This window comes from Mytilus edulis, chromosome 1 (genome assembly GCF_963676685.1).
Source record: "Mytilus edulis chromosome 1, xbMytEdul2.2, whole genome shotgun sequence".
Taxonomy (NCBI): Eukaryota; Metazoa; Mollusca; class Bivalvia; order Mytilida; family Mytilidae; genus Mytilus; species Mytilus edulis.
In genome coordinates, this window is record NC_092344.1 from 10,279,782 (window position 1) to 10,305,892 (window position 26,111).

The 26,111-nt window shown below is 31.7% G+C and overlaps 2 protein-coding genes across 2 annotated transcripts in view; one reads left to right on the plus strand and one right to left on the minus strand.

The window, feature by feature from the left end:
• Window positions 1-7,769: 7,769 nt before the first annotated feature.
• The window catches only part of LOC139523929 (uncharacterized), a 94,329-nt gene continuing 75,987 nt past the window's right edge, over window positions 7,770-26,111 (plus strand). The window contains exons 1-8 of the mRNA XM_071318358.1: window positions 7,770-7,942; window positions 8,530-8,702; window positions 13,191-13,302; window positions 20,934-21,106; window positions 21,740-21,939; window positions 22,332-22,682; window positions 23,417-23,500; window positions 24,107-24,877. Coding sequence (XP_071174459.1) covers window positions 7,895-7,942; window positions 8,530-8,702; window positions 13,191-13,302; window positions 20,934-21,106; window positions 21,740-21,939; window positions 22,332-22,682; window positions 23,417-23,500; window positions 24,107-24,877 — 1,912 coding nt within the window. The 5' untranslated portion in view covers window positions 7,770-7,894. The remainder of the gene's footprint in view (window positions 7,943-8,529; window positions 8,703-13,190; window positions 13,303-20,933; window positions 21,107-21,739; window positions 21,940-22,331; window positions 22,683-23,416; window positions 23,501-24,106; window positions 24,878-26,111) is intronic.
• On the minus strand, window positions 25,103-26,050 carry LOC139523636 (uncharacterized). The gene has a single exon (XM_071317802.1). It carries the CDS (start codon window positions 26,048-26,050, stop codon window positions 25,301-25,303), a length of 750 nt encoding a protein of 249 aa, XP_071173903.1. The 3' UTR covers window positions 25,103-25,300.

Consider the following 26,111-nt stretch of genomic DNA (forward strand, 5'->3'; position numbering starts at 1 on the left):
AATGGTACATGTCATTTATATCAGTCACAGGGACTGAGTTTTCAAGTGTGACATCCGGTTTTAATAATTCAGTGACTCTTGACTGGTTAATAAAATAACTTGAAACATTTTGATTGTATCCTGTTTTAAGATTAGATGTGGTAACTGATTTAGGCAATATGTTTTATGTGTGAAACTCGTCTTCTAAATAATTGTGTGCCAAGTGTATTCAATAGGGTTTATATAATAAATCACCAGTATCAGAGCAAAACGTTGATGAACTGGGGTAATGTCATAGAACGTCTTTTCATGTTTTTAGATTCGGGTAGTAAGCGTCTCCTGTTATCCGTGTATCACTCGGCATGAAAACGTACATCAAGACAAAATGTCACAATCAGGAAAAGGACACATTGATTCGTGATGGTGAACGCGAACCTTTTGCAGTATAAATTCCAGTCATTTCCTGACAACTATTTAGACCAGTTTGTAAAAAACAAAATTATCGGAAGATATTTAGACCTTGTTGGTAAATATTCTATATCAACTTGACAAATAATACATGATGATTTTGGAGTAAAGCTTCTAGGTACTTACGTTGTTTACCATCTTTAGTTAATTACGTAATGTATTGTTCTTTTATTAATCTGTGACAATTGTCACGTTTTTATCACTTCATATACAGGAGTGTGCTCCTAACGCAGAAACTGCTCGAACAAAGTTATGAGGAGGACGGATTAAAAATGACACTCCATAAATTTTACGGACACCATCACGAATTGGTTGATCCATACGATGTACCTTTGTCCAAACTAACTATGGACATTTTTACCACATGTTAGATTGTGGTTTGTCATTACGTCGTCTAATCTTTTTATTACCGAACGTGACCTATTCCCGAATGTGGCTGAGTGTGAATTCGTATTACTTTAAGACGTGGCACGTACTTTTTCATCACAAATTAATTTGTTGGGTTTTGATGTTGTGTTTATTGTATTTTGTCAAATGTCTTAACGTTTGTAGTTGTAAATCGTATTTTTTTATGTTGTATTCTTGTGTTGTGTTGGAGATAACTACTCATCCAGTTCATTTGGTAGATTTTGGATCAACGAAATTTTCACTATATATTTGGTTTGCAGTTTGATCAGAAGATACACCCACAAAGCTAGATAATACAATTAATTATCTAATTACTACTACAATCGAATATTTAATAGTATTATAATTTTCACTGTTATTAGGTCCGAGTACACAGTTATCGTCCCTCGATTTTCGTTGTCCACGAATATAGTCCCTACTGTGGACAGTGTGTTACTTGTCAATTTTTTGTATACCCCTTCCAAATTTATTTATTCATGTTTATTAAAAAAATTTGATTCGTGAATTATAATGTAAAGTTGTGATTTGGTCCAGTTGAAAAAGGTCAAAATTAGCATTTCGGAAGCTGTCAGAAGATTTCAAGACCCCCTTCACATAAAATTGTCCATATTTTGAGTTAGAGCTGATGACTGATGAAGTTTTCTATAATTTTGATATAATTTGTCCCAAAAGTAGTACAACACACTGTAAAAATATTATGGAGAAAGCAGGTGGGATTTTTTTTTCTCCATTTATTGTCTAAAGGAAATGCACTACGAAATAACTGTGTACTCGGACCATTAATATAAGCTAGATGAGTCATACAAATCTAATCTTGAATTTCATCCAAATCCTTTCTTACTTTTCGGAGCACGTTTTAGAAATTTAAATGTGACGTCACTTTGAGCGTTGCATTGACTATGGCTAACAGGGCTTTGATTTTGTATTGGATTCGTTTTTATTCTGTAGCTAGTCACCACTTCAGTTTAATCATGTATATCTATTACAAAGTCATTTTATTAAATTTACTTTTTGGAACTTTTGGTCCTCGGCGATCTTCAACTCTGTAGTTGTTATGGCTTTCAGACTTTTTACATCTGAGCATAGTTTTGTGTGGACGTAGCGCGCGTCTGGAGTATAAAAATATTTTTTTAACCTGTTACTTTTTGATGGCTATTATTCGTTTGTTTCTCTGTCCTTTATTTTCTCCCATTTGTCTGTTTATTTATTGTACCCTGTCGTGTATTGTTGTCATTTTAATGTCATAATTAACACTGCCATTAAAGCGGGAGGTTTGGCATGCCACAAAACCAGATTCAACCCACCATTTTTTCCATAAAATGCCTTGTACCAAGTCAGGACATTGTTACATTATAGTTCGTTTCTATGTGTGTTACGTTTCGGTGTTGTGTCTCTGTTGTGTCGCAGTTCTCTTTTATTTGATACGTTTCCCTCAGTTTTAGTTTGTAACCCGGATTTGCTTTCTCTATCGATTTATGAATTTTAAACAGCGGTATACTACTGTTGCCTTTATTTTTTAATCTATTTTTGGATATATCCCTTTGACATTGCTCGTTTTTTATTCATGTCGTCATCTAGTTATTATGACAAAGTACATTTTTGTATTATTGTCTTTCATTTTCATTTGTCTACATGTCATTTGGTTTTTCATTGTTTACAAATTTGTTTGTTTTATAGTGATTAAGATTATAACAAAATGGTGACTACTGTACCCCTAATTTTGGTTTTTTAAGTCAATTTTGAAATAGAGAATGGAAATAAAGAATGTGTCCAAGAGACAACAACCCGACCAAAGAGCAGAAAACAGCTGATGGCAAGACAAGAAAGACGTATCTGTTTTTTTTTTGTTTGTTTTTTTGTTCACATAATGTTGTCAATATAATGTAATTTATGCAACTGTCATAAAAGTGAGAAGTTTGGCTTGCTATAAAGCCAGGTTTAATCCCACTTTTTTACATAAGAAAATGCCTGTACCATGTCAGGAATATGACAGCTGTTGTCCATTCGTTTGAAGTGATTGAGTGTTTGATTTTGCCATGTGATTATGGACTTTCCGTTTTGAATTTTCCCAGGAGTTCGGTATTTTTTTTTCTTTTCTTTTTAGCATCCACTTATGTCCATACGAGATCTTCAATTGTTCGATTTTGGCCGCATGATCTTTATGTTTGTCTACACCGCATTATATATCTGCTTCAAAACATATATGAAAACCTTATTAAAACGAAATTTCGTTTGATGTGTTTAATTGGTTATCAAGGGTACCAGGATTATAATTTAATACGCCAGACACGCGTTTCGTCTACATAAGACTCCTTCGTGAACGCTCAGACCAAAATAGTTATGAAGCGAAACAGGTACAAAGTTGAAGAGCATTGAGGACCCAACTTCCAAACAAATAGTGCCAAATATGGCTAAGGTAATCTATTCGTGGCATACATAAGAAAAGCCTTAGTTTTTTTTTAAAATTTCAATTTTTTTCAACAGGCCATTTATAAAAATGACCATATAATTGATATTCATGTCAACACTGAAGTGCTTACTACTGGCCTGGTGATACCCTCGGGAACTAAACGTCAACCAGCAGTGCCATCGACCCAGTTGTATAAATGGTTATCAAAGGTACCAGGATTTTAATTTAATACGCCAAACGCGCGTTTCGTCTACATAAGACTCATTAGCGACGCTCAGATCAAAATAGTTTGGAAGCCAAACAAGTACAAAGTTGAAGAGCATTAAGGACCCAAAATTTAAAAAAAAATGTGCCTAATACAGCAGAGGTAATCTATTACAGGGATAAGAAAATCCTTAGTTTTTCGAAAAAATCAAATTTTGTCAACAGGTTTATAACAATGACCATACGATTGATATCCATGTCAACACCGAAGTGCTGACAACTGAGAAAGCTTTTGGTTTTGTCGTTTAATTGGGGACTGTTCGTTTTGAATTATTATTTTACTTCTACTACTAAGACGCATATTCAAGCAATGTCAGCGAACTGAATTTCCTACGGAAATTACTAGCCCTACCCCTGAATGGAAAAAGACGAGAATGATTTCCACATAAACAGTCGGTGGCGATTAATTGTGTTTTTCTTCAAACGGACAAGAATTGAAAACTAATGCGGCTTCGTAGACTTGCACATACTTACTCTATTATAACAATAATTCGATGCAATTATAAATAAAATACATTCCGTGTGTACAAAACACTCAGATCTGGTAATGCCAAATAAGACAAATGAACGTGTCCGTACAGCAATCTTGGAGAACTCTCACTTAAATCATCCCAGTATTGCGGCACTAGCTGTTGGGTATTACATGATAAATGTTAAAAGTAAAACTGTTTATATGAATTACACATACCATTCAAAACAGAGAGAGGAAAGAGTTGATGTTGTCAAAATTTGTAAACGACACAATTCAGCATTCATTTAATTGTGTACGATTTCGTTAGTTTAGATGTTTTACTTTAATAATTGTAATTTATTTTTTGTAAGGTTTTGTTAGTGTGTTTTTTGTTATTTGTCAGTTTTTTGTTAGTTTTATGTTTGTTTTTGTTCGTGTTTAAGACACGTTGTTTTCTAAAAGTCAATTTGGACATAGAGTTAAACACCAACCTGTCTATCCCATGCCAATTAAATCAAAGTTTCATAAAAGATTGTCCTCAAATATAGGACACTATTTGACCAAATACTTCTAATATAAATTGAAATGAATGAGATAGAACATCCTTCCTGTTTAGTTATCAGTTTAGATATCACAGGAGTATTTCATTTAATTGTGAACTTTGAAATCAATAACTGTCCAATATCAAAGTTAAAGTCTTTTTATTGTTCATACTCGCTGAACATTGGCGACTTATAGTGGTGTCTCTTGGATACTGTAATGCGATTAGATAAAACTGCTAAATAAATTGTGAAGTGTACAAAGAGAGTAAATACTGTTCCACTATAATATACACTGTACAAAATATGTCAGTTAAAAAAGAAGTAATTACCACCCGAAAACTATTTTATCGAAAACAAACTAATTTTGTTTTAGTTTTGAACGTATATGTTAAACCTCATCTGTCCAGTCAAGTAAACACTAAAAGAACACAATAAACGTGTTTTGCTTTATTATTTTTTTTAAAGCCAACTATATTAAATGAACATTAAACATTTGCCTATTGGAATTGTAAAAAATTGAATAACCTTAGACAAATGTAAATATGTAACGTGTGTAAAAATTCTTTTTGTATATTTTTATATTTTCATAACTATTTTGAAATACTAGTCAAAAGCGAAAAATGTCCTTGAAGGATACACTTAATGGTGTCAAAATGAATTCAAACGTATGACATAGTTCACTAAAGACATAAGATCTCACATACCACTAGTCCCAGCTAATCTCAGTTGACCATTGATGTGACATGTTTGAGGATGTGATTATACAACTAGTTTTAGTTATGAAGCAAAAAAAAGAAGAAATAGTTTTGTCTTTTGTACAGAACTGCGTCACGTTCTTCGACTATTAATTATTCATATGTCATTTAAATCTCTCGAACAAATAAAAGAATCTTTACACAAGTCAAACCATAACCAATACTAAAGCTAAAATTTAAACGTGTTTCTAAATTGACCATTCGAATCAGTTAATGGTGAAGTATCGGCCAGGTAATGGCTTCTTTTTTCAATATAAAGCTGCTTGATGTATTTATTTCACGCGAATTCGATATATCAAGGCATTTGTTTTACTTTAGTATCAACTTCTTATTTAGTACATGATGGTGTATATTTCGGACGAATCATATATTTACGAGATGTACTCCCAATTTGTTGGGGTATATACAAATGCAACATTACGACAGTCCTCACATATTGTTCCTCAACAGCTGGATTAGCTGACGATCACCCCAAGTGTAGATATTAGGTAAAGTATATGTCAATTTGATCTAGATGCAATTTAAACTTACATACTTAAATTGGTCAAATACAGAGTGGTACCATAAGATTTACCAAAACATTGCTCTTAATTGAAAAATGACAGAGAAAATAACTGTAAATTCTGGTTACAGAAACTGATACATCGTTTGATACTCTTATATGACCAATAATATACATATGCTAATCGCAAATACCAAACAAATCTGTTTGAATTGATATCCCCAGAACTTGTTAATTTGAGTGAACTGTTTATAAAACAGAGACACCTCACATATAAACAAACAACATTTTATCAATTAATGTCTTACATTGTGTACAAATATTATGACATTAGGCTTACTGATGGTGATATGATTTCCTCTTTTAACAACTTAACATTTAATAAAATGGGTAAAAGCGGTTTTATCACTTTCAGCATCCTCATTGGTTATTGTGGTGGACATTTAATTTGAATAAAATATAAGTTGACTAATGAGAACAAAGTTAGTATGACCAATGACTTACTATGTAGAAGGGTTCATATTTTCTTGTGCTAGTATAATGAGACTTGAAACATGCAAAGGTTTTTTTTTTTTTTTTAAACATGTGAAAAGTTTGGAGTGAAAATCATATCAGACAGAAAGGCATAATTACTAAAACGACAATATAGGTTTTGTTGAATATCGATTTAGTCTCCGGCCTGTTGCTTAATTGGCAATCTCGAGGAAAGAGGAAATTGAACATCGATAGAAGAGCTAAGGAAAACTCATAAAACAAACATGTGAAAATGTATGCGACAAATCCACGAATTTTCGAACATTTTAATAGAAAAAAATAAACTAAAAATTACTTAATATATTTATTTATGCTAGAAAATGTGTGACACAAGTGATAAATATTAGTTGGAATTATCATAAAATCATAAGGTAGTTTTATTAACACAGAGATAAAATTGTTGAATAAATCGTTACGAAATATCCATATATGCAGGTATCTATTATTTGTTCCTACCTTAGAAACAGTTGTATGAGTAAGGTGCAGTAAGTGGGTTTATACAACTGTTTTATGGAATTTCTAGCATGCGTAGGTGTGTTTGAAGCATTCTTATGAGTAGCTCCAACTGTTAAAGGTGCTACTTGAAGATAAATGAAACGTGATATGGTTTTTTATACGAACTATACATTTTGGTCATACAAATCTTTTATCATTGCTGTATTCTGTAACACTTTTATTTATAAGCCTGTACAACAAGTCGTTATGTCAATAGTTTCATATATTAATATCATTTCATCGTCGTATTACTTGGTAGTTAAAACCAGCGACTTTTGCATCTTCAAGCAACAAAATGTATCAAAAATGGAATGAAAAATAAAAGGACACCAACAAAAACATAGCAAAAAAAAAACCTTCATCAACGAAAAACAAGGATTAAGTAAGTATTATTAATAACCAAAAAAAATCAACAACGAAAAAAACAACGAAAAGTTATTATTATTAATGAAAAAAGGGGGGAAAACAAATAATAAACAATCGAACATACATTATACTGACAAAAACTAATATAATGTGGAAATGAATGTTTTCATAACCGTCCACTCCTGAAATAAATTGCTGTGGTTGCTTCACATTGTTCTCAACGGAAACTTGTGAAGGTCTCACTACCTTAAGCCGTATTGGACATGTAACATGCATGTACATATATGTCACTTATGTCATTCGTGAAGGTATTGGCAAATTCTTACTATGAACAATCGTTCATGTCAATATCAGAGATTAAGAAATGACCATATATACTACGCATTGATAAAGCAGAATACAAAGTCCAGTGAATAATACATTCTGTCAGGGCGTTTAATAAAAAGCAAACAAACTGACAGAAATAAATTTAAAATTTAATGACCCCTGTGTCTCCGCCCCCGACATCACTAGAAACCCTGCCCTACACGCCTTTCTTCTCCTTATCAGCATACCACTGATGTCAGGTAGAAACAATTTCCATTATTGATATCTTAATACAAAAGGAAATAATCATTAGTATTAGCCAGGTTCATATCAGTAGACTTTGGACAATTCTGGTGCTGGATATTTGTTAGATTCAATGTTTGGTGATATTTGTAGTTTTGGATAATTACTAAAATGATTTCGTTAAAATTTGGGATATGGTTATTGCTATTATACGTTCAGGTATTTTATTTTATCATATTTTGAATAGAAAGAAACACTTATAAACCATTCTCTTGTGGAGAGTTATCTCATTGGCAATCATACCATATCTTCTTTTTTACATTTAATTTATTCGGCAATGGCATCGCACAATTACCAGATGAGAGACCTTTTACGTGAAAAAATAGCCAAAATATAAGAGAAAATAAAAAAGAAATAAGAAAAAAAAGAGCATACAAACGACCGAAGAATTAGTAAAAAATCTAGCAACATGATCTGGTATATACATAATAAATGTATTGGTTAGATTTCATTCGTCCCCCTGAATTGGGTGTGCACAGATGTACTGTGGTCAACATCTTGCGAGCAATTGCCCCCGATTCTACGAGTCTTCTTCAACTTGTAGTGTTTTCTTAACTTTTGCTCGATTCGTGAGGAGACTTGCCTTTGAAATAAAAAAAATAAAAAATACAACAACATTAACACCGCTTTTGATTTTGTCGAAACCATATATCTTAAAATTATTTGACTATCCCTTTTCATTGTGAAGCTTTTCTCTCCATTTTAAATCCCTTGTTTAATCATGCTTTCTTCTTTTTTGAATGCAGATAAAAGACACACATTGTAAAGGAAAAATAAGTTTGAAGTTATTAGAATATAATAATCCTACAGGAACTGATGCTAAAGGAGACTGTTGTGATTCGCCTGTAAATACTCCGGGTTGTACTATAGGAACATGTGATCACTTATTTAGGATATGTTTATTAGACAATATATCTAAGTAAGTATTTTTTTTAAACAAGAAACAACAACATAGCAATCAAAAGTGTTTTGAAAAAAGCGGCGGGTTTTACCTCTTGTGAAGAGGAGCTTACAATGTCAAGCATGAATGTCCAACAATAACTATCTCATTTTTTTCCAGTTTTTCTGATGGAAAGTAGTCACAATTGAGGAAAATATGCATTGATCTAAAAATAAGTAAATAAAGTTAAAACAAACTGAATACGTGACCGCAATTATCTTATTTGTCTCTGACCACATCAATAACCGTTCTTTTTCTGAGTGACGAGACGATTACCAAGTTATGTGAGGTGTAACTTCAAGTAGTTCTATTATCATACTGTATTGAAGATAGATCTTTACGTCTGAAACTATTATAAAATAACTTATAGTAGTCTCAGTTTATTGCTATAAACTCAACAACACATCGTGCTTTTCTGTGGAGCTGGCATGTCAGTAACTGCTAGTCATATGAGTCTGTTGTTATTTATGTATTATTGTCATTTTGTCAAGTTATTTTCTTTTGTTACCTCTTCTGACATCGGACTCGGACTTCTATTGAACTGAATTTTACTGTGCGTATTGTTATACTTTTACTTTTCTACATTGGCTAGAGGTATATATGTTTAACCCAGCCGCATGTTTGTACCTGTCCCAAGTCAGGAGCCTCTGGCCTTTGTCTAGTAGTCTTAGTTTCTTGTGTATAATTCGGAGTTTAGTATGACGTCCATTATCACTGAACTAGTATATATTAAGGTAGATAGGGTGTCTTCCTCCATCTTGGATTTTGAAATACCAGAAAACAAGGTCTATATCTTTGCAAAAATGTGCAAATTTTGAGATAAGTAGGTAATTCATGTGTAAGATTTTTCATTATAATATAGAATATGCAATGTTTTATCATATTTATGGTTGTGTTTTACCATTAACCGAATACTTTTGTTTGATTCAATTTTTTATAATTTTGTCAAATAAGGGGAGATAACTCAAATGCAAGGGCAGATAATCCAGATTGTGTAATTTTTACAATAGAATGTGTTAGGAATTTACCAATTTTATTATGTAGCAAGAAAACGAGTTCGGTGACCCTCATTTTTCTTTCTCTTATCTGAAAGAATAATATTGCAGCCATCTTCTCATATTTTATCTAAAAATTCTATGGTGTAGTTTTTGTTTTAATGAGGAAAATTGGGTTTTCCATGCATATTCTATACTAAATCTGACAATTTTGCACAACCTGTAGTGTGAAAATAAGTCTGGTGACCCATTCTTTTAATTAATGTTTTGAAACAAGCAGGTTATAAACTACATTTTGGCAAATTATCAAAAAATTCTATGGATTATAATTTAGACACCCCATCTACCTTAATATAGATATTTGTTTAGGGGACAGCTGAATGACGCCTCCGGGTGCGGGAGTTTCTCGCTGCATTGAAGACCCATTGTGACCTTCTGTTGTTGTCTATTCTATGGTCGGGTTGTTGTCTCTTCGAAGCATTCCCCATTTCCATTCTCAATTTTATTTCTGTAACTTTTTACGACGTTTGTGGTTTCTATCTTAAAATAAATGCCAGTGGCCGATTTAAAAGTAAAAAATAAGAAGACCTGATTATTTGCCTAAGATTACTCTGACGACTCGCTCTCAGTAACTAAGAAAATTTGTTATTCTGTATTCAAAATAATTTATTTCTTATAGACATTACTTTGGTCGTCTGTGATACCTTTAAGGCAAACGAAGGGATATGCCTAAGTTATAAACGATAGAATTAATATTGTTAACGATTTTCAAAAATGACGTTTCTATCATGCTGTTTTCAAAAATAACAAGAAGTAAGGGTCACGGAGAGGTTTATATCAAGCAACAGAGTGTGCAAAACTGACACATTGTGTTAGATTATACATTACAATACTGCCTCATATTTTTGGTGAAGTGTTTTTATTTTCTGATGATAAAAACTTACCCAATATTATTCAGCGTTTCCCCCGAAATTTGCTGCTAGATCTATATATTTTAACATCCATATTATGTTATGTTCTATATATCAACCGAATAAATTCTTTAAAAAATACTAGATGTATACTGTCAGAATATTTGCAGACAATTGTACGTAAATCTGCGTGATGAATACTTTTAAAAATACAAATTAGCGTAGTTTTCGTAAACATTTCATGTTTGTTCCAGCATCGTTTTATTTAGACAAACATTTCCCGCCAAATGTCATCATAAAAAAAGAAAAAATTGTAGCAGCTGCTATTTGTTGTCGTTATAAAATGCGTAAAGAATGAATTATAAATAACGTATCATTTATTCATCCAGGACCATAGACGAGGTTGATAAATACATGTTGTGATCAAAATCAAGAATTAAAAACCTCGCAACTTCCAAGCAAGAACGGAAGCTCATAAACTCGAATTCTATATAGTCAATTCAGCACCTGGCAAAGTTGGCACCCAATGTAGTTATTTTGACATCCATGTTAAATTGTTCTGCAAGAAATTACTGTACGTTTCGTCAATAGGAATTGAAAAATATTGCCCTACCACTGACCACAGTCTACTATGAGTAATGAAAAACAAGGATTTGTATAGAAAAATAACATCAAAAACTACCAGCAAAAAGTGTAAACATCAACCTATTTATTGTTTAAAATGGGAAGCAGGACAAATCACCCCAATGGCATATCCAGTGGGCATATCGGCCCACTTTTTCACGAACTCGCCCATAACCACTTTTTTCTATCCTTTGGAAGAAGTGCCTGTGGTTAAATCCCTTTAATATTACTCCTGCAAACGTATATGTCCCCCATGTACGTAATATGGTGGAGGACTATAGGGCCCCATGTACATTGTACCTTATATATATGTCTTTGGTTATTTGCATAACAAATGAAAAGAAATCTGTTAATTGTATCATAATGCAAATGAAAAGAAACAAAAAGAAAAGAAATGCAAAAGATGTTTATCTAAGGTTTTCATAGGTATTGATTTTATATATAAGTGGCAGGAACGTCTACAAGGGGAAAGCATATTTTTCCATAAGTGGGGCGAGTTGGCATTACTAAATTCATCATGGATTATCTATTTGTCATGAGTGGGGCGAGTTGGCAGACTTTATTTCAGCGTGATTTTAACTCTTTTCTTAAGTGGGGCAAGTTATCCAACCTATTTTCAATTTGATTTTTCTCATTTTATAAGTTGAGCGAGTTGGTAAATAAGAGTAGGTCTATTTTTTAGAAAGTGGGGCGATTTGCCTGTGGGGCGATTTGTCATGGATTCTTAAATTGAATACCACTTTTTTTTAAATTAAGAAATAATTGATGCAAGCTATACTTTATTGGTTGTTTTAACATGGGTAGGCATTATATTCGTGAATTTTTGCCTGAGCGATAGTGAGGGCTAAAATAACACGAATTTAATGCCTACCCATGTTAAAACAAACAATAAAGTATAGCTTGCATCAATTATTCCGATACTGATTAGGACAATTAAGGTCATTTTTATGTCCGATGTGTATAAGGGTAAAGCGATTGTATAGGCTCTTCCATGAACTTCCCTTTTTTGTTTGTAAAGAAGCAAACAGCTGACACTGATTTTTCAGAGGGAGGAGTTTTGGAACAGCCAGCATGAACGGTTGTCATATCTAGGTCAAATATGTCAATTTCGGAATGCAACACATTACAGTCATAATAAATGAATTAGTAACAACATGTGCATCATTTAAGAGTTTGGAAGAGTTTTAAGTTTATGAAATATACTAAATGCATGCTAATTTGATAAAATTCATTATTTTGCTGTAGTCAATATACATGTGCAGAACAAAATTTATTGGATCATTTAGAGCATGGGTTTATTCATGAAGCGAAAGAAGCACGTCATATACATGTAAGAATGATACGCAATCAAACTAAATGAATAAAATATCAAGAATACTTCAACCTATTTTATTTAAAAAATATATTTAGAAAACAAAAAACCTGTTCTCCCCCTACAATAAACAAAAAGGTAAAAACAAGTATTAAACAATATTTAGTGCCAAATTGACTAACCAAATGCTCAAATGACTTTAGATAGATACTGATTTGACTGGATGCCTATTTGACTAAGTGCAGACTTTTAATTAGGCCATTAGTTTTCTTGTTTGAACTGTTTTACGTTTGTCATTTTGGGGTCTTTCATATAGTTGACTTATATGTCTTATAAACTTTACTGAAGGCTGTACAATGACCTTTAGTTGTTAGTTTCTGTGTCATTTGGTCTCTTGTCAAGAGTTGTCTCATTTGCAAATAAACCACATCTTTCTTCTAGAAGTGTCAAATTGACCAGGTGACGATAGCACTCTTACCCATTCAATATTGCAATGAGATAAGTTTGATATACATGTATTATAGTTCTAAACTATGTCCAGAAAAATTGGGAGTCTGCATTTACAAAATGTATATAATAGATTTTTATTTATGATGTACATATTGTATTATTTTTTATATTTCAGTTTAAATACCAGTAATTGTTTACAGTCTACTGAAGTTACAACTTCAGATAAAAATGTTGTCAAGTTTGACCAGAATCTACAAAATGTTCAGTTTGTGTTTGACACTTGGAAGGTAGGACATTTTTAATATTCTTTAAAAAAGTTAAGTTGTCTGAAGACTGCAAATGATTTTGCACATCTGCACAGTTTGAAAATATGAAACATCTTTACATGCATGCCTTTTACAATACAGTGGACATTACAAGATCACATTGCAAATGATGTTTCATGACATCAATTATTTGTGCCCCACCAAGGGGCATTAGGTTTTTATACAACTGGTGCATGCATTTGTTTGTTTGTCTGCCTGTCTATCTGTCCCACTTCAGGTTTAAGTTTTTGGTTACAGTTTTTTGGTCAAGGTAGTCTTTAATGAATTTCTAAGTTTAATGCGAAACCAGAGTTTTGACCCCAACTTTACGGTCCACACATGTATACATGTAGCTGAAGACTGTACTTTGATCTATAATGGTTTACTGTATGAAATCTTGACTTGGATGGAGAGTTGTCTTATTGGCACTCAAAGCACATCTTCTATATCTATATTAACCTACAACAGGATTTTTTAGGAAAAATAAACACGATGTTCTTGACAGTTCTTCCTGTGATGATCTTAATGTGTGTTCTTTTATCACTAAAAAATAATTGCACAACTATTTAAAATAGATTAATGTATTTTTTTCTTTAAATAGTTGTTATTGCCTAAAATTTTTGGATAAAAAAGACTTTTTCCAAGTCTTTTGATATATCCAAATTTGTCTCTCTTTAATGGTCTTGACAATTTAAAATTATGTGTTCATTTTTGGTTGTTGAAAAGAGTAATAGTCTGGATAGATATATCAGTATAAAATTGAATAAACAAAAAAATGTATTAAAACTTTTAAAATTATCTATTAGTTTTGACAATAGAAGTCAAATGAATAATGACAAATGTTATTAATATGGTGATATCATCATGTATCATGGGTATTTGTAACATTTATAATAATGATATGACAAAATATAGAAACACTCCTCTCAAAGTACTAAGGACCAGGAAAATCCTAAGAATTTGTCAAGTTCTGACAGTAATTGATTCTTTGAACTTTTATTAAGAAAGAAAGATTAGAATTTCAAAACTTAAGTAAACACTGCATGAACCATTTAAACCACACCTAAATCAATTTTGATTTTTTTTTCTTATTGAAAGATTTCTTATCAATTCCTTTTAAATCCAAGTCCTGCATTTTGTTGGACAGTAGTTTAATGTAATATTCCTAATAGTTTGACATCATAAATTCTTTGGTAACGTAAGAATAAGAGATCGTCATGAGTGGAATACATTATCTCAGTAATCTTTATAGGTTCTTTGTAGGAGGTAATATCCTTGTATTGTTTCTATATTGACAAAAGTTCATTTTATTTTTTTCATTCAATTGTATTTGTCATCAAAATTCCGCCCTCATTCACTGTAGGACTAATAACTTACAGAAAAAATATACTTTTGAAACACAATAAAAAGTGTATTTGTCTTTCCCAACATGAAGTTTTCTTTCTTGTTTTAAATGAATTCCTGTAAGGAAATTACGTTACAATGTATAATTCTCCTATTTACTTAGATGACTCAATGTTCATTTTAGTCTAAATTGCCTGCTCATGTCAGTTATAGATTTTCAAAAAAAATATAACCATGAGGCACATTAAACAAACCTTCATTATTCATAAAACACAAAGTTATAGTATTGAGAACCAGTTATGAATCTAATAAAGTTTTTTAACAGGTGTTTTCTAATGCATGTTATGAAAGCTTTTACATGTGTTTAGAGTTTTTAATATATTCTAAGTACAAACATATTTTAGTATTGTATATATATGGTCCTTCAGTGGTTTTGAAATAATAAAGCATAAAGTTGAGGAGGGTATTCTTTGAGGGTATTAGTTTAAAAGATTTCAAAATTTGATTATATGCCAAATTATTCATAGTATTGACTCAAGTCTTGTATTTTCTAAATTTTGAAGTTACATTTTAGTTTTCCTTTGTGAAGTAGATGAAATATTAAACACCAAGTATAAAATAAGAAGAGCTGTTCTGATCATTAAGACAAACACTATTATACATGTACATTATTAAGTTAGTTCCTGCATGCTTTATATCTGAATGAATCTCAAAAATTTCAAAGCTGTTATGTCCTTTTTTTTGTACAAGATACTCTATAGAAAGGTTATTTTATGTTGTGTGCTTACATAAAAAGTGGATATGGTATGATTGTCAATGAGACAACTTTCTACAAGAGACCAAATGACACAGAAATAAACATTTATAGGTCATCATTTGGCATAAACAATGAGCAAAGCCTGTACCACATAGTCAGCCATAAATGAAAAACAATTCAAATGAGAAAACTAGCGACCTAATTTATATACGAATTAAAGTATGAAAAAAACAATTATGCAACACAGCAACAAACAACAACCACTGAATTAAAAGCTCCTGAAATTGGGACTGGCGCATACAAAATGTTGCAAGGTTAAACTAGTTTGAAGTGACCAACTTTCCCCCTAACCTGGAACAGTGGTGTAACAATACAACATAAGAACAAACTATAAAAATAAGCATTTATTGTGATTTCATGGCTCCTGAGGTATTTGCTTTTATTTATTTCCCTGCTTTCCTGACCTTGAATTATTCATGAATATTCATGAACAATTCATGAATATTCATGAATAATATTCATGAATGTTCATGAATATTCAAGGTAACAGTTCATGAATATTCATGAATATTCATGAATGTTAAATGGCACCTTGAATATACATGAATATTGTTTGAACTGAATAAGCTTGAATATACATGAATATTGTATGAACTGAATAACCAAGAATTAACATGAATAATTATCTATAGAATATTCATGAAAATGAAATAGGATGTCTTTGAATAATGCATGATAGAATATTCTAGAATCACCATGAATGATAGAATATATATCTATCCCAATATTGAATGCTAAATACATACTCTAGAATAACCTTGAATGTGAATATTTCATGAATATTGAATGGTTGAATATTCTAGAATAACCATGAATATTGAATGGTTGAATATTCTAGAATAACCATGAATATTGTCATTTGAATGGTTGAATAATCTAGAATAACCATGAATATTGAATGGTTGAATATTCTAGATTAACCATGAATATTGAAATAAGTGTCCTTGAGAGGTTTTTTGAAAACCAAAAGCAAATACAGACATTTAAGTTTAAAATATTTTTTAATCATTTAATCATGATACAAATGTAGCTGTGAAATATGAATTTACAATCACTTTCATTAAGATCTAGCAAAATTGTACACTATTTGATCTAGGATTTAATCCAAACCCTTCCTTAATCTATGTGTTTTCAGATCTATTTTTAAACTGAAGACAGACAAATCTAATGGAGCAAAGTGATAATCATACATAATTTTTACTTATTTGCAGATATTTTTTTTAGTCTGATAGCTTTTTGAACATTTAGCAGTTTAGTAATTTTGCAATAATATCTTTTTCTCGATTCTCTGGTCATTATTCTAAAATTGTCATTGTCAAAAGTTCTTATGTACATGTAGGCCTATCTTATGCTGGCTTGACTTCGTGCTTTGCATTGGCTTTTCTTCCTTTCATACTATGCTCAACCCTGCGAAATGATTATGAATAGTTCATGAATGTTCATGGATGATTCATGAATGATTCATGAACATAATTCATGAATTGTTCATAAAAGATTCATGAACAGTTAATGAACTAGACATGAACTACAAATGGACAAGCACGTTCATGAACCAGTGAATAATGAACTATTCATGAACAGAAAGTGTTCATGAACTCTTTGGTTCATTAAAGTTCATGAACAAAAATAGTTCTTGAACTTTTATTATTCATGAATTGTTCATGATTTTATAGTTCATGAACACGCTTGTCCATTTGTAGTTCATGTCCTGTTCATGTATAGTTCATGAATTTTTTATGAATGATTCATGAATTTGTTCATGAACCATACCAGTCCATGAATCATTCATGAACACATGAACTACTGTGTTTATGAACTGTTCATTAGTAATTTAATTCATGAACATTGTTTGTCCACTTGTAGTTCATGAACTGTTCATCTAAAGTTCATGAAATAATTTAAAAGGATTTTTTTTAATTTTCATTTTTTGTGTTATTATCATAAGTAAACTTCTCTTCCTGTCTGTAATTAAAATTGCTGTATCAGGACTTCCAACTAGAAATGCTAAATAACATCTTGGTGCAGTTGTTCTGCTTGAAATTCTTCACAGTTGAACAGATCTTTTAATCAATAAATGCATCTGAGTTTCCCCCTGCAAAATCAAAAATCACTCCACAAAGAATCAAAAGTCCTTGATATTTGTTTTTATAAATAAACACTCAAGATTAAACAGTTTCTAACAGGTATAATACAATGTAATAATTTAATTTAATAAATGTTGTTTTTATTAAAATATCAATAGAGTAAGATTAATAACATGAATATCACTTCAGCCTTTTCATGACATTTCAAATAATGTACCTACCCCCCTTTTTCCCCTTTTAATTTACCCACACACAATCATAAGAGTGGCTGAAGCATGAATTATTTTTACCTTGAAATACAATATATTGTACAAATCTATCAGTTATTCCTGAATGGAAATCATTAAACTAACACTGTAAAATGTAAAGGCTACTTTCTGGTGTTTTATATTTATTTTAATTAATCAATAATTATTATAAAATGCTTCAAAATATAGTTATTCAGCAAAAAAATATAATCAAAATATATATAATTTACTTATCTGATAACAAATCTGCTTTGTTTTGACAGCTATATTACTTCACTCCTCATCAAACATCTTCATTTGTATTGTAAGCGTCAAAAACATCATTTTGCTGACGTCATTATGACGTTTTTCTATTCCCAGTCACTTGTAATCATTTGTCTACATTGTAATCTTTTGTCAAAGTCATTGAAGCGTTTTACAATAGGTAAACGTAATTCATTAATAATGAAAATTATTGACACCAGTCTGCAATGTTTGGGAAAGAATGAATTGTCATTAATCTGTGCTTTTTTTCCAAGTTCCTCTATGTGCTGTATGATGGTTAAGAAAGGCACATGTTTGAACTTTGAGAGACAATCAGAAATTACATCTTTAGAAGAAAGAAATTAAGTTTACCAAATTTGTCATGATTGTAAGAACGAAACATGAGAAACATCTCCAGCTCAAAGTAAGTTACAAAACTTCAAAGTTAGTCCCAAATTTTGTATGACTCTAAAAATGTAACACTCTTCTGGCGTAGTATGAAAAAAAGAAAAAGGTGCTGAGCTAATTTCTGTTGTTAAATGATTTTTTTTTAATGATTATTTTATTTTCTTTAATTTACCACAAAAAGAGAGATATTTTATTTTTTCATATTTTATTTTTTTCTCCAACTTTTTCTCTTTCTCCCAGCCTTCCTCTCCTTTCTCCTACCCCCTTTCTCCTTTCTCCTACACCCTTCCTCCCTGTCTCCCTTACCCCTGTCCTCCCCCTCATACATGTATTTACACTTTTGCTATTCAACTGAATTTTGTCTCAAAATGATCTCAAGATCTGTAAATGAATAAACTGGAGGTCATGCTAAAAGCACTTTAATTGTGATGTCATGAAACAATGTAATGGATGTCAAATTTATAATTTTTTTTATAAACTTTATGTATTCATTTATTCATTAAAAGTTCATAAAATGCTCATGAACATGTGTTATGAACAATTTATGAACATTATGAACTGACTTACAGTTCATTAAAGTTCAGAAAATATTCATGAACTGCATTTTATGAACTATTCATGAACTAAATTCATGAACGAAACTTAATGAACTCATTATGAACAGTCATGCATTGTTCATGAACATTCATGAACAGTTCATGGTGGTTCATGAATTTCATCTCGCAGGGGTATTCATGTGAAAAAAAAAGAAAATTTACAATGTTTATTTTATGATCATGGTAATTAATAAAATTAAATTTAAAATACCTTACATGTTTTGTATTAAGATGTTATGAATATCACCTACATGAGCTACAATGTATCTATTAAACTTATCATATATTTTTTTCATTTAACTGTGGAATACATACATGTACATGTATGTTATTCAGCATCAACAATCAAGTAAAAATATACATACAAAAGTCCTAGAACAAATTTCATTATCAATTTTTATGCCGTTTGCCACAAATAATTCTGAGTCATTATCATGCAGCTTTATTCATGCTTATTCATGTTTGTCACACAATGGAAAAATATTCTAAGCCCAAAATTTATTCCTCATTATTCATTCTTATTCATGAAATGTATGCAAAAAAATTCTAAGTCCAAACATTCATTCTTATTCATGTTTATTCATATTGACAAAAAGGGTTTTATTACCACAAAAAACAATTTTGAATGAAGGAAACTTGATTATACTATGATATAGTAAGTGACTAGCATTTTAAGAACATTTATTTGTTGTCTCCAAACAGTTATTAAGAATTCATGTATATTCCACTTAATTCATTTTTCATATTCATGAATAATTTTGACACTGGAATAGTAACCATGAATGGAAGTGGAATATTCATGAATATTCATGAATATTCTACTTTATTCATGAATACATGAATATCATGAAAGCAGGGTAGTAGTATTACAGTATCTCAACTTTTAATACAGACCAAATCACTAAAAGCTAAATAACAGGTTAATCCCACCTTGTCCTTTTTAACTTATCCCAAAATGGTTTTTTTAAGATATATGTGATAGAACAAGATGTCCATATATTAACATTAAAGTGTACTGTCATTGAACCTAGCTTTATAATATTCAAACAGATGCATGTATTGATTTTTTACACACATTAAGCACCTAAAACATGAATGAATTTATTATTCGTTTCTCTCTTATCTGACTTCAAGTTTATTTTACATGGTTAATCAAATATACCAAAAAGTATTCAGTAAATAGCAATAAATTGAAAAGTTTGACGTCAGTTTATCTTGACAACTGTATACATTTAAAATGCGTTTACATATTTACATAAAGTGCATTGTCATTTTACAAACATCTTTCTAGTATTTTTGTACCATTACTAAAAACTTTTTGAAGCAATTTAATTTTCACAAAAATCAGCATAACCCAGATAACATGCTTTGTTGGGTTTAAGAGAATTAAATTCAAAGTTTATTTTGCCAAAACCTGACTTTTGGTAACCCTTTCCTTTATATTTACATAATATTTTAAAACAGAGTTCTTCTTTAGGTTTTCAAGAAAGGATGCATATTTCTGACATATTTGTTTTTTTCCCTGGCTCTAGACCAGTAATCTGAATAATAAAATAATACAACTACTAGATCAATCACTTAGCAGTCAAAAGTTATTGCTGTATACTGCTCTTTGGTCGGGTTGTTGTCCATTATCACATATCCCCTACTTTTGGATTTTAAGTTCCTGGCAGGTCCATATCTACTTTCATAAAAAAAAAGAGTTGATCTGATAAGTTCCCGATAAATCACACAATGAAGAAGACTTTATTGCCCTAGGCTATATTATGGTCATGTTTGTTAGGTTGGAATGCTGAGGAAAAAGGAACCCATTTGGTGTAACTCCTACAGTCTTTAACCAAGATCAATAACACACATTGAATTATTATTTCAGGGAGAAGCACCTATCCAGATTGTGGTATTTGACTCCAATACAGATGATAAGCAGAATGTCTTAGTTGATCAGTTCCTTGATATATACAATTCAACAAAGGCAGGGTTCAACCAAACCAGCAATGTTGCAGTTAACCTCAATCTTATTGGTACAAGAAGTAAAAATCCTACAAGGTAAGGTTGGACCTGTAACCTCATATCTTTCCTTTGAAACCTTGGCGGTTCAGGCTCTGTGGAGCCTCTTGTTCATACAACATTCCCCCTTTAAGTATAAAGTTTTGAATATCTCTGTCTATATGTCATTGTCTGTTCAGAAGATTAGACTTTATAAACTACAGTCATAATAAGTTATCATGAACAAGTGTTCAGACAATGTTTTACATGAAAGTTATTCACATTTTTCAGTGATTTTTACATTTTCCATTTGATAATATTGCCTAACATTTTTTTGAATCAAGGACATGATGTACTGATACTGAAAGTATTAGGCAATTTCCAACCCCATCAATTTATTAATGAAATGTACACAAGGTAATTCATACAACCTAGCATATGTATTGCAAAACTACTTCATGTTTTCATGTTATAAATTCTGGCTGGAATAGTCATCATCAAAAACAAAATTGACATTATTGTATGTTTATATAAAGTGTTTTATCAGTCTGATATTTCATCTTAGACTAGAATATACAGACTTATGTACATATGTCCACCATCATTATCAGAAAATGAACAGTATACATGAACAAATATATAAATAGAAATATTGTTTATTGAGAGAGCCATGACACAGCTTTTATTTTTCAGTTTGAGATTTTCCCTGTCAGTATATTGTGACCCACAGTACTATGGAAGTGATTGCTCTAAAAAATGTGTTCCTACAAACAAATGTGATGGTCATTATACTTGTGATCATCAGGGAAACAAGGTCTGTCTGAGTGGATGGAGGGGAACAGACTGTACAGAACAGGTTCCAGGCAGTGATGTCGACTGCAGTGTATACACAAGTAAGTTGACTTAAGGCTAATTTTACCTTGCTGTAAGGTGTTAGCTTTTAGACTTTCTAGTGACTGTCAATATTTAGAAAGCAGAAAGTAAAAGCACTGTTTTATTTATACGTTTGTGATTTTCAGTACAATAGCAACTAATTAGACTTTATTTTAAAAAGCTTTTTCATAGATATAGGAAGATATGGTTTGAGTTCCAAAGAGACAACTCTCCATCCAAATAACAATTTATAAAAGTAACAGCTTATTTTGCCCCAAATCTGTCAAATTTCACTTCTGACATCCCTTTCAAATTGTGTCACTAATGCTTAGCTGATGCTCACATTTCCTGACAAGCCTATCTTTTTGATGCTTCAAGAATTGATAAGTAAATTATTTCTTTTACTTTTCAGATAAAACAGAATTTTCTACAAGTGAATGGGAAGGAATGTATTCCTGCGACAATAAACAACACAGTTACCAAATTTTCTTGAATGCCACAAAACCTAAAGATACATTGAATATTGATGCAACTGTTTCTTTTAGAAACAACACAGTCAAAGTTTCTGGGACATATTCAAGTTGGAGTAAGGCATTAGCTTTGCAAGTGGACACATCACTTTTATATGAAGGTCATAATTTAACTAAGATTTCCTTAGAAACCACAGAAATTAGTACATCGGGTATGATTGGACAGTTATCATTATATAAAGCAGATGGCGGAAAATTGATCTGTACTGTTGATCCTCTGAATTTAAAAAAAGGTATGATAATATAATATTTAGCATGGAAATGGGAAATATGTCAAAGAGCCAACAACCCGACCAAAGAGCAGACAACAGCCACCAATGGGTATTCAACGCAGCGAAACAATCCTGCACCCAGAGGTGGTCCTCAACTGGCCGCTCAATACAATTGTGTACTAGTTCAGTGAAAATTACCGTCACACTAAACCCCACGTTTAAATGAACTAAAATTAATAGACATACAAGAATAAAAAAGGCAACAGACTCCTGACTTGCGACAGAAGCAAAAGTGCAGCAGGGTTAAACATGCTATGTGAGATCTCAACACCCCCCCCCCCCCTTCTATAGCTTTCTTACCAATTACTGATTTGATTCTATTATATCAATCTTTAACAAAAGTTGTTTCCCTTTGCTAATTGTAGACTGGTACCTGACTGGAAAAACTTTGTTACTTCGTTGCAAAACATGATAAGTTGATAGTTATATTTAGGTGTTTATAAAAGATTTCACATATTAAGAAGAGATGAATCCCTTATTCATTGGCAATGACAATTTATGTTCCTGCTTTAGGAAACAGCTCATATAAATGGATATCTAATTACAGAATATACATAGTATTGTTTCCATTTTTGTTAAAAAAAAGATATTCTATAACTAATTTTCAGTATTTCAAAGATTGAAAATTCATCTGATACCATGATTAAAAAAATGTAAAGTTGTGAACAATGCTTATTTTTTTTTCTTCATTTCAGCGTATTTTGACGGATGTGATTTTAAAGGAACATGTGTGAGATATGGAAAGAGTAAACAGAACTATTATTGCTGTTGTAATGATGGTAATGTATTATATTCACAAAACCAATATTTTAGTTTACATCCAAACAAGTTAGTTAAATTCATAAAAGATTGTCAGAATAAACATTGTAGTATTTTTCTTAATTTAACAGATGGTTTTCCTTAATCATGTATCATTCTAATGCAATACTGTGGATTCATTCATTTTCGTGGTTACCAATTTTTGTGGATTGAATAACATTTTCTTTTTTGTCGATATTTGATTTCGTGGTTTTGCCAAAGTCTACATACATTTAAATAAAAAATTTGTACTTCGTTAGACATTGAAATTTGTTGTACCCATGTTACCATGAAATCAACGAAAACTGCTATCCAACCAATAATAATTAATCCACGGTATAACATGCAACACAACTTTTGATTGATATATTTGCAGTCAATTCAATGGTAGACATTATGAGTCATTGAGGACAAGCTTAATTACATTTGATATTTCTGGGATATTTTCAGTTTTATTTTAAACATTTTATTTCATTAAAAAGTACAACTTTCGAAGAGTTTCAACATCTATTGCTTCAATTATCTGCTTCACATCTTAGACTGTATTAACAGAATATAGTGTCATAAATATATTTTGTATTTTGCAGGAACAATTGGTACAAGTTGTACAAAGACAACAACTCCAGTGGCAACAACAACACATACCACATTAACAACTAAATCTACCCAAAGACCAACCACAACTTCAATTGAATCAACAACTACAGAAGATACTACTCCAATTCAAACAACGATAGCTTCAACTTCAACTCCAAAACCAACCACGCAAATACCAACAACTGAACCTACCACATCACCAACAACTACACTGCCAACGACTAAACCTACCACCATACAGACAACTACACCAAAACTAAACACCACTCCAACAACTACTGTTACTACGACTGAAACAACCACACAGACTAAAACTACATCAGAACCATCTACTACCTCTGAACCTAGAACTACACATGAACCAACAACTCCTTCTGAACCAACTACTACCTCTGAACCTAGAACTACACCAGAACCAACAACAGAACCACTAACAATGATGCCTACAACTACCCCAACAACAACAACTGCTTCAACTACAGTTACAACTCTGCCAACAACTGTGAGGACAACTTTAAGACCAACTACACCAAAAACAACAACTCCAACAACAACTACTCCAAAGCCAACAACTGTGTTGACAACTACACAAAAACCAACAACTTTAATGACAACAACACCAACTACACTAAAACCAACAACTCCTGTTACAGTGTCCTTGTCAGATCCTTTTACGTTAAACTTGCTCATGGTCTCAGTTGAGTTAGATGGTTTAGCTGTGATGAATACACTACTGAACTCATGGATCATTGAAAATAAAGGTAAATGAATCTTCAAACTTTCTTCGTTATTTTCTGCATTTTTACCCTCATTTACTTAGATCATTGATAATTCTAGTTTCATTTAGTACTTACTGTATAACCTTTTTTTTCTTAGACTTTCAACATAAATTCAAATATACCGGTCATATCTAGTTTTGTTTTCTGGGATTTTTGAGATACCAGTGTTAATACATATGTAGTGTAGTTAATAATCATTCAAAAGAGTTCTCAAGTAGATACATGATTTATTTATCAACTTAAATCCAAACCATCATTCATGATTACAGGAGTCTATAAAGAAAAGGGAAAGAAACTATTACAATGTCTATTACTAATGACTAACTACCACAAAACCAAATAAACATAATATACTACATTCACCCCCTCTAAAAGTCAACACAATAGTTCAATTAAAAATTTCAGTTAATCGTCAAATCCAAATCTAGATGGTTTCTTAACTTCACGTGTAGAACGTCTAATAACGGGAGATGTTTCCATAGTGTTGTCCGTGTTGTTGGTAGCTTCCTGTGTTGTATTTTCAACATCGGTTTCGGAAATGTCCATAGTTGTATGATCGTTCAAAACGGAATGATCAAGATTGTCATTGCTTATTGATTGTCCTCTTGGTGCTAGATGTCGGACTGATACAGTAGTTTCGCGTCCATCAGGCAATCTAACATGAGCATAAGTTGGATTAGCTTCCAAAAGATCTACTTCCTCGACGAGAGGATCATATTTAGTTGCACGCACATGCTTTTTCATTAAAATTGGTCCAGGATTGGCTAACCACGACGGAATAGATTGGCCAGATGATGATCTTCTTGTAAAGTTGAAAAACCTTTCATGTGGAGTACAGTTTATTGATGTACATAACAAACTTCGAACAGAATGCAGTGCATCTGGCAATACACTCTCCCACTGCGTCTCTTTAAGTCCCAAAGATTCTAATGCTAGTGTCACGGCTTTCCAGATGATACCGTTATAGCGTTCACATTGCCCATTGCTCTGTGGGCTGTATGGCGTTGTCCTGCTAGTAGCTACTCCATGCGATTGTAGAAAAGTTTTGAGTTCGGCACTCATGAAAGATTGACCACGGTCCGAGTGAATATAAGCAGGCATACCAAAAAGAGCAAATAACTGTCGTAAACACTGAATAACTGTTGCGCTTGTCATATCGGAACAAGGAAAGGCAAACGGGAATCTTTAGTATTCGTCAACAACGGTAAGAATATAC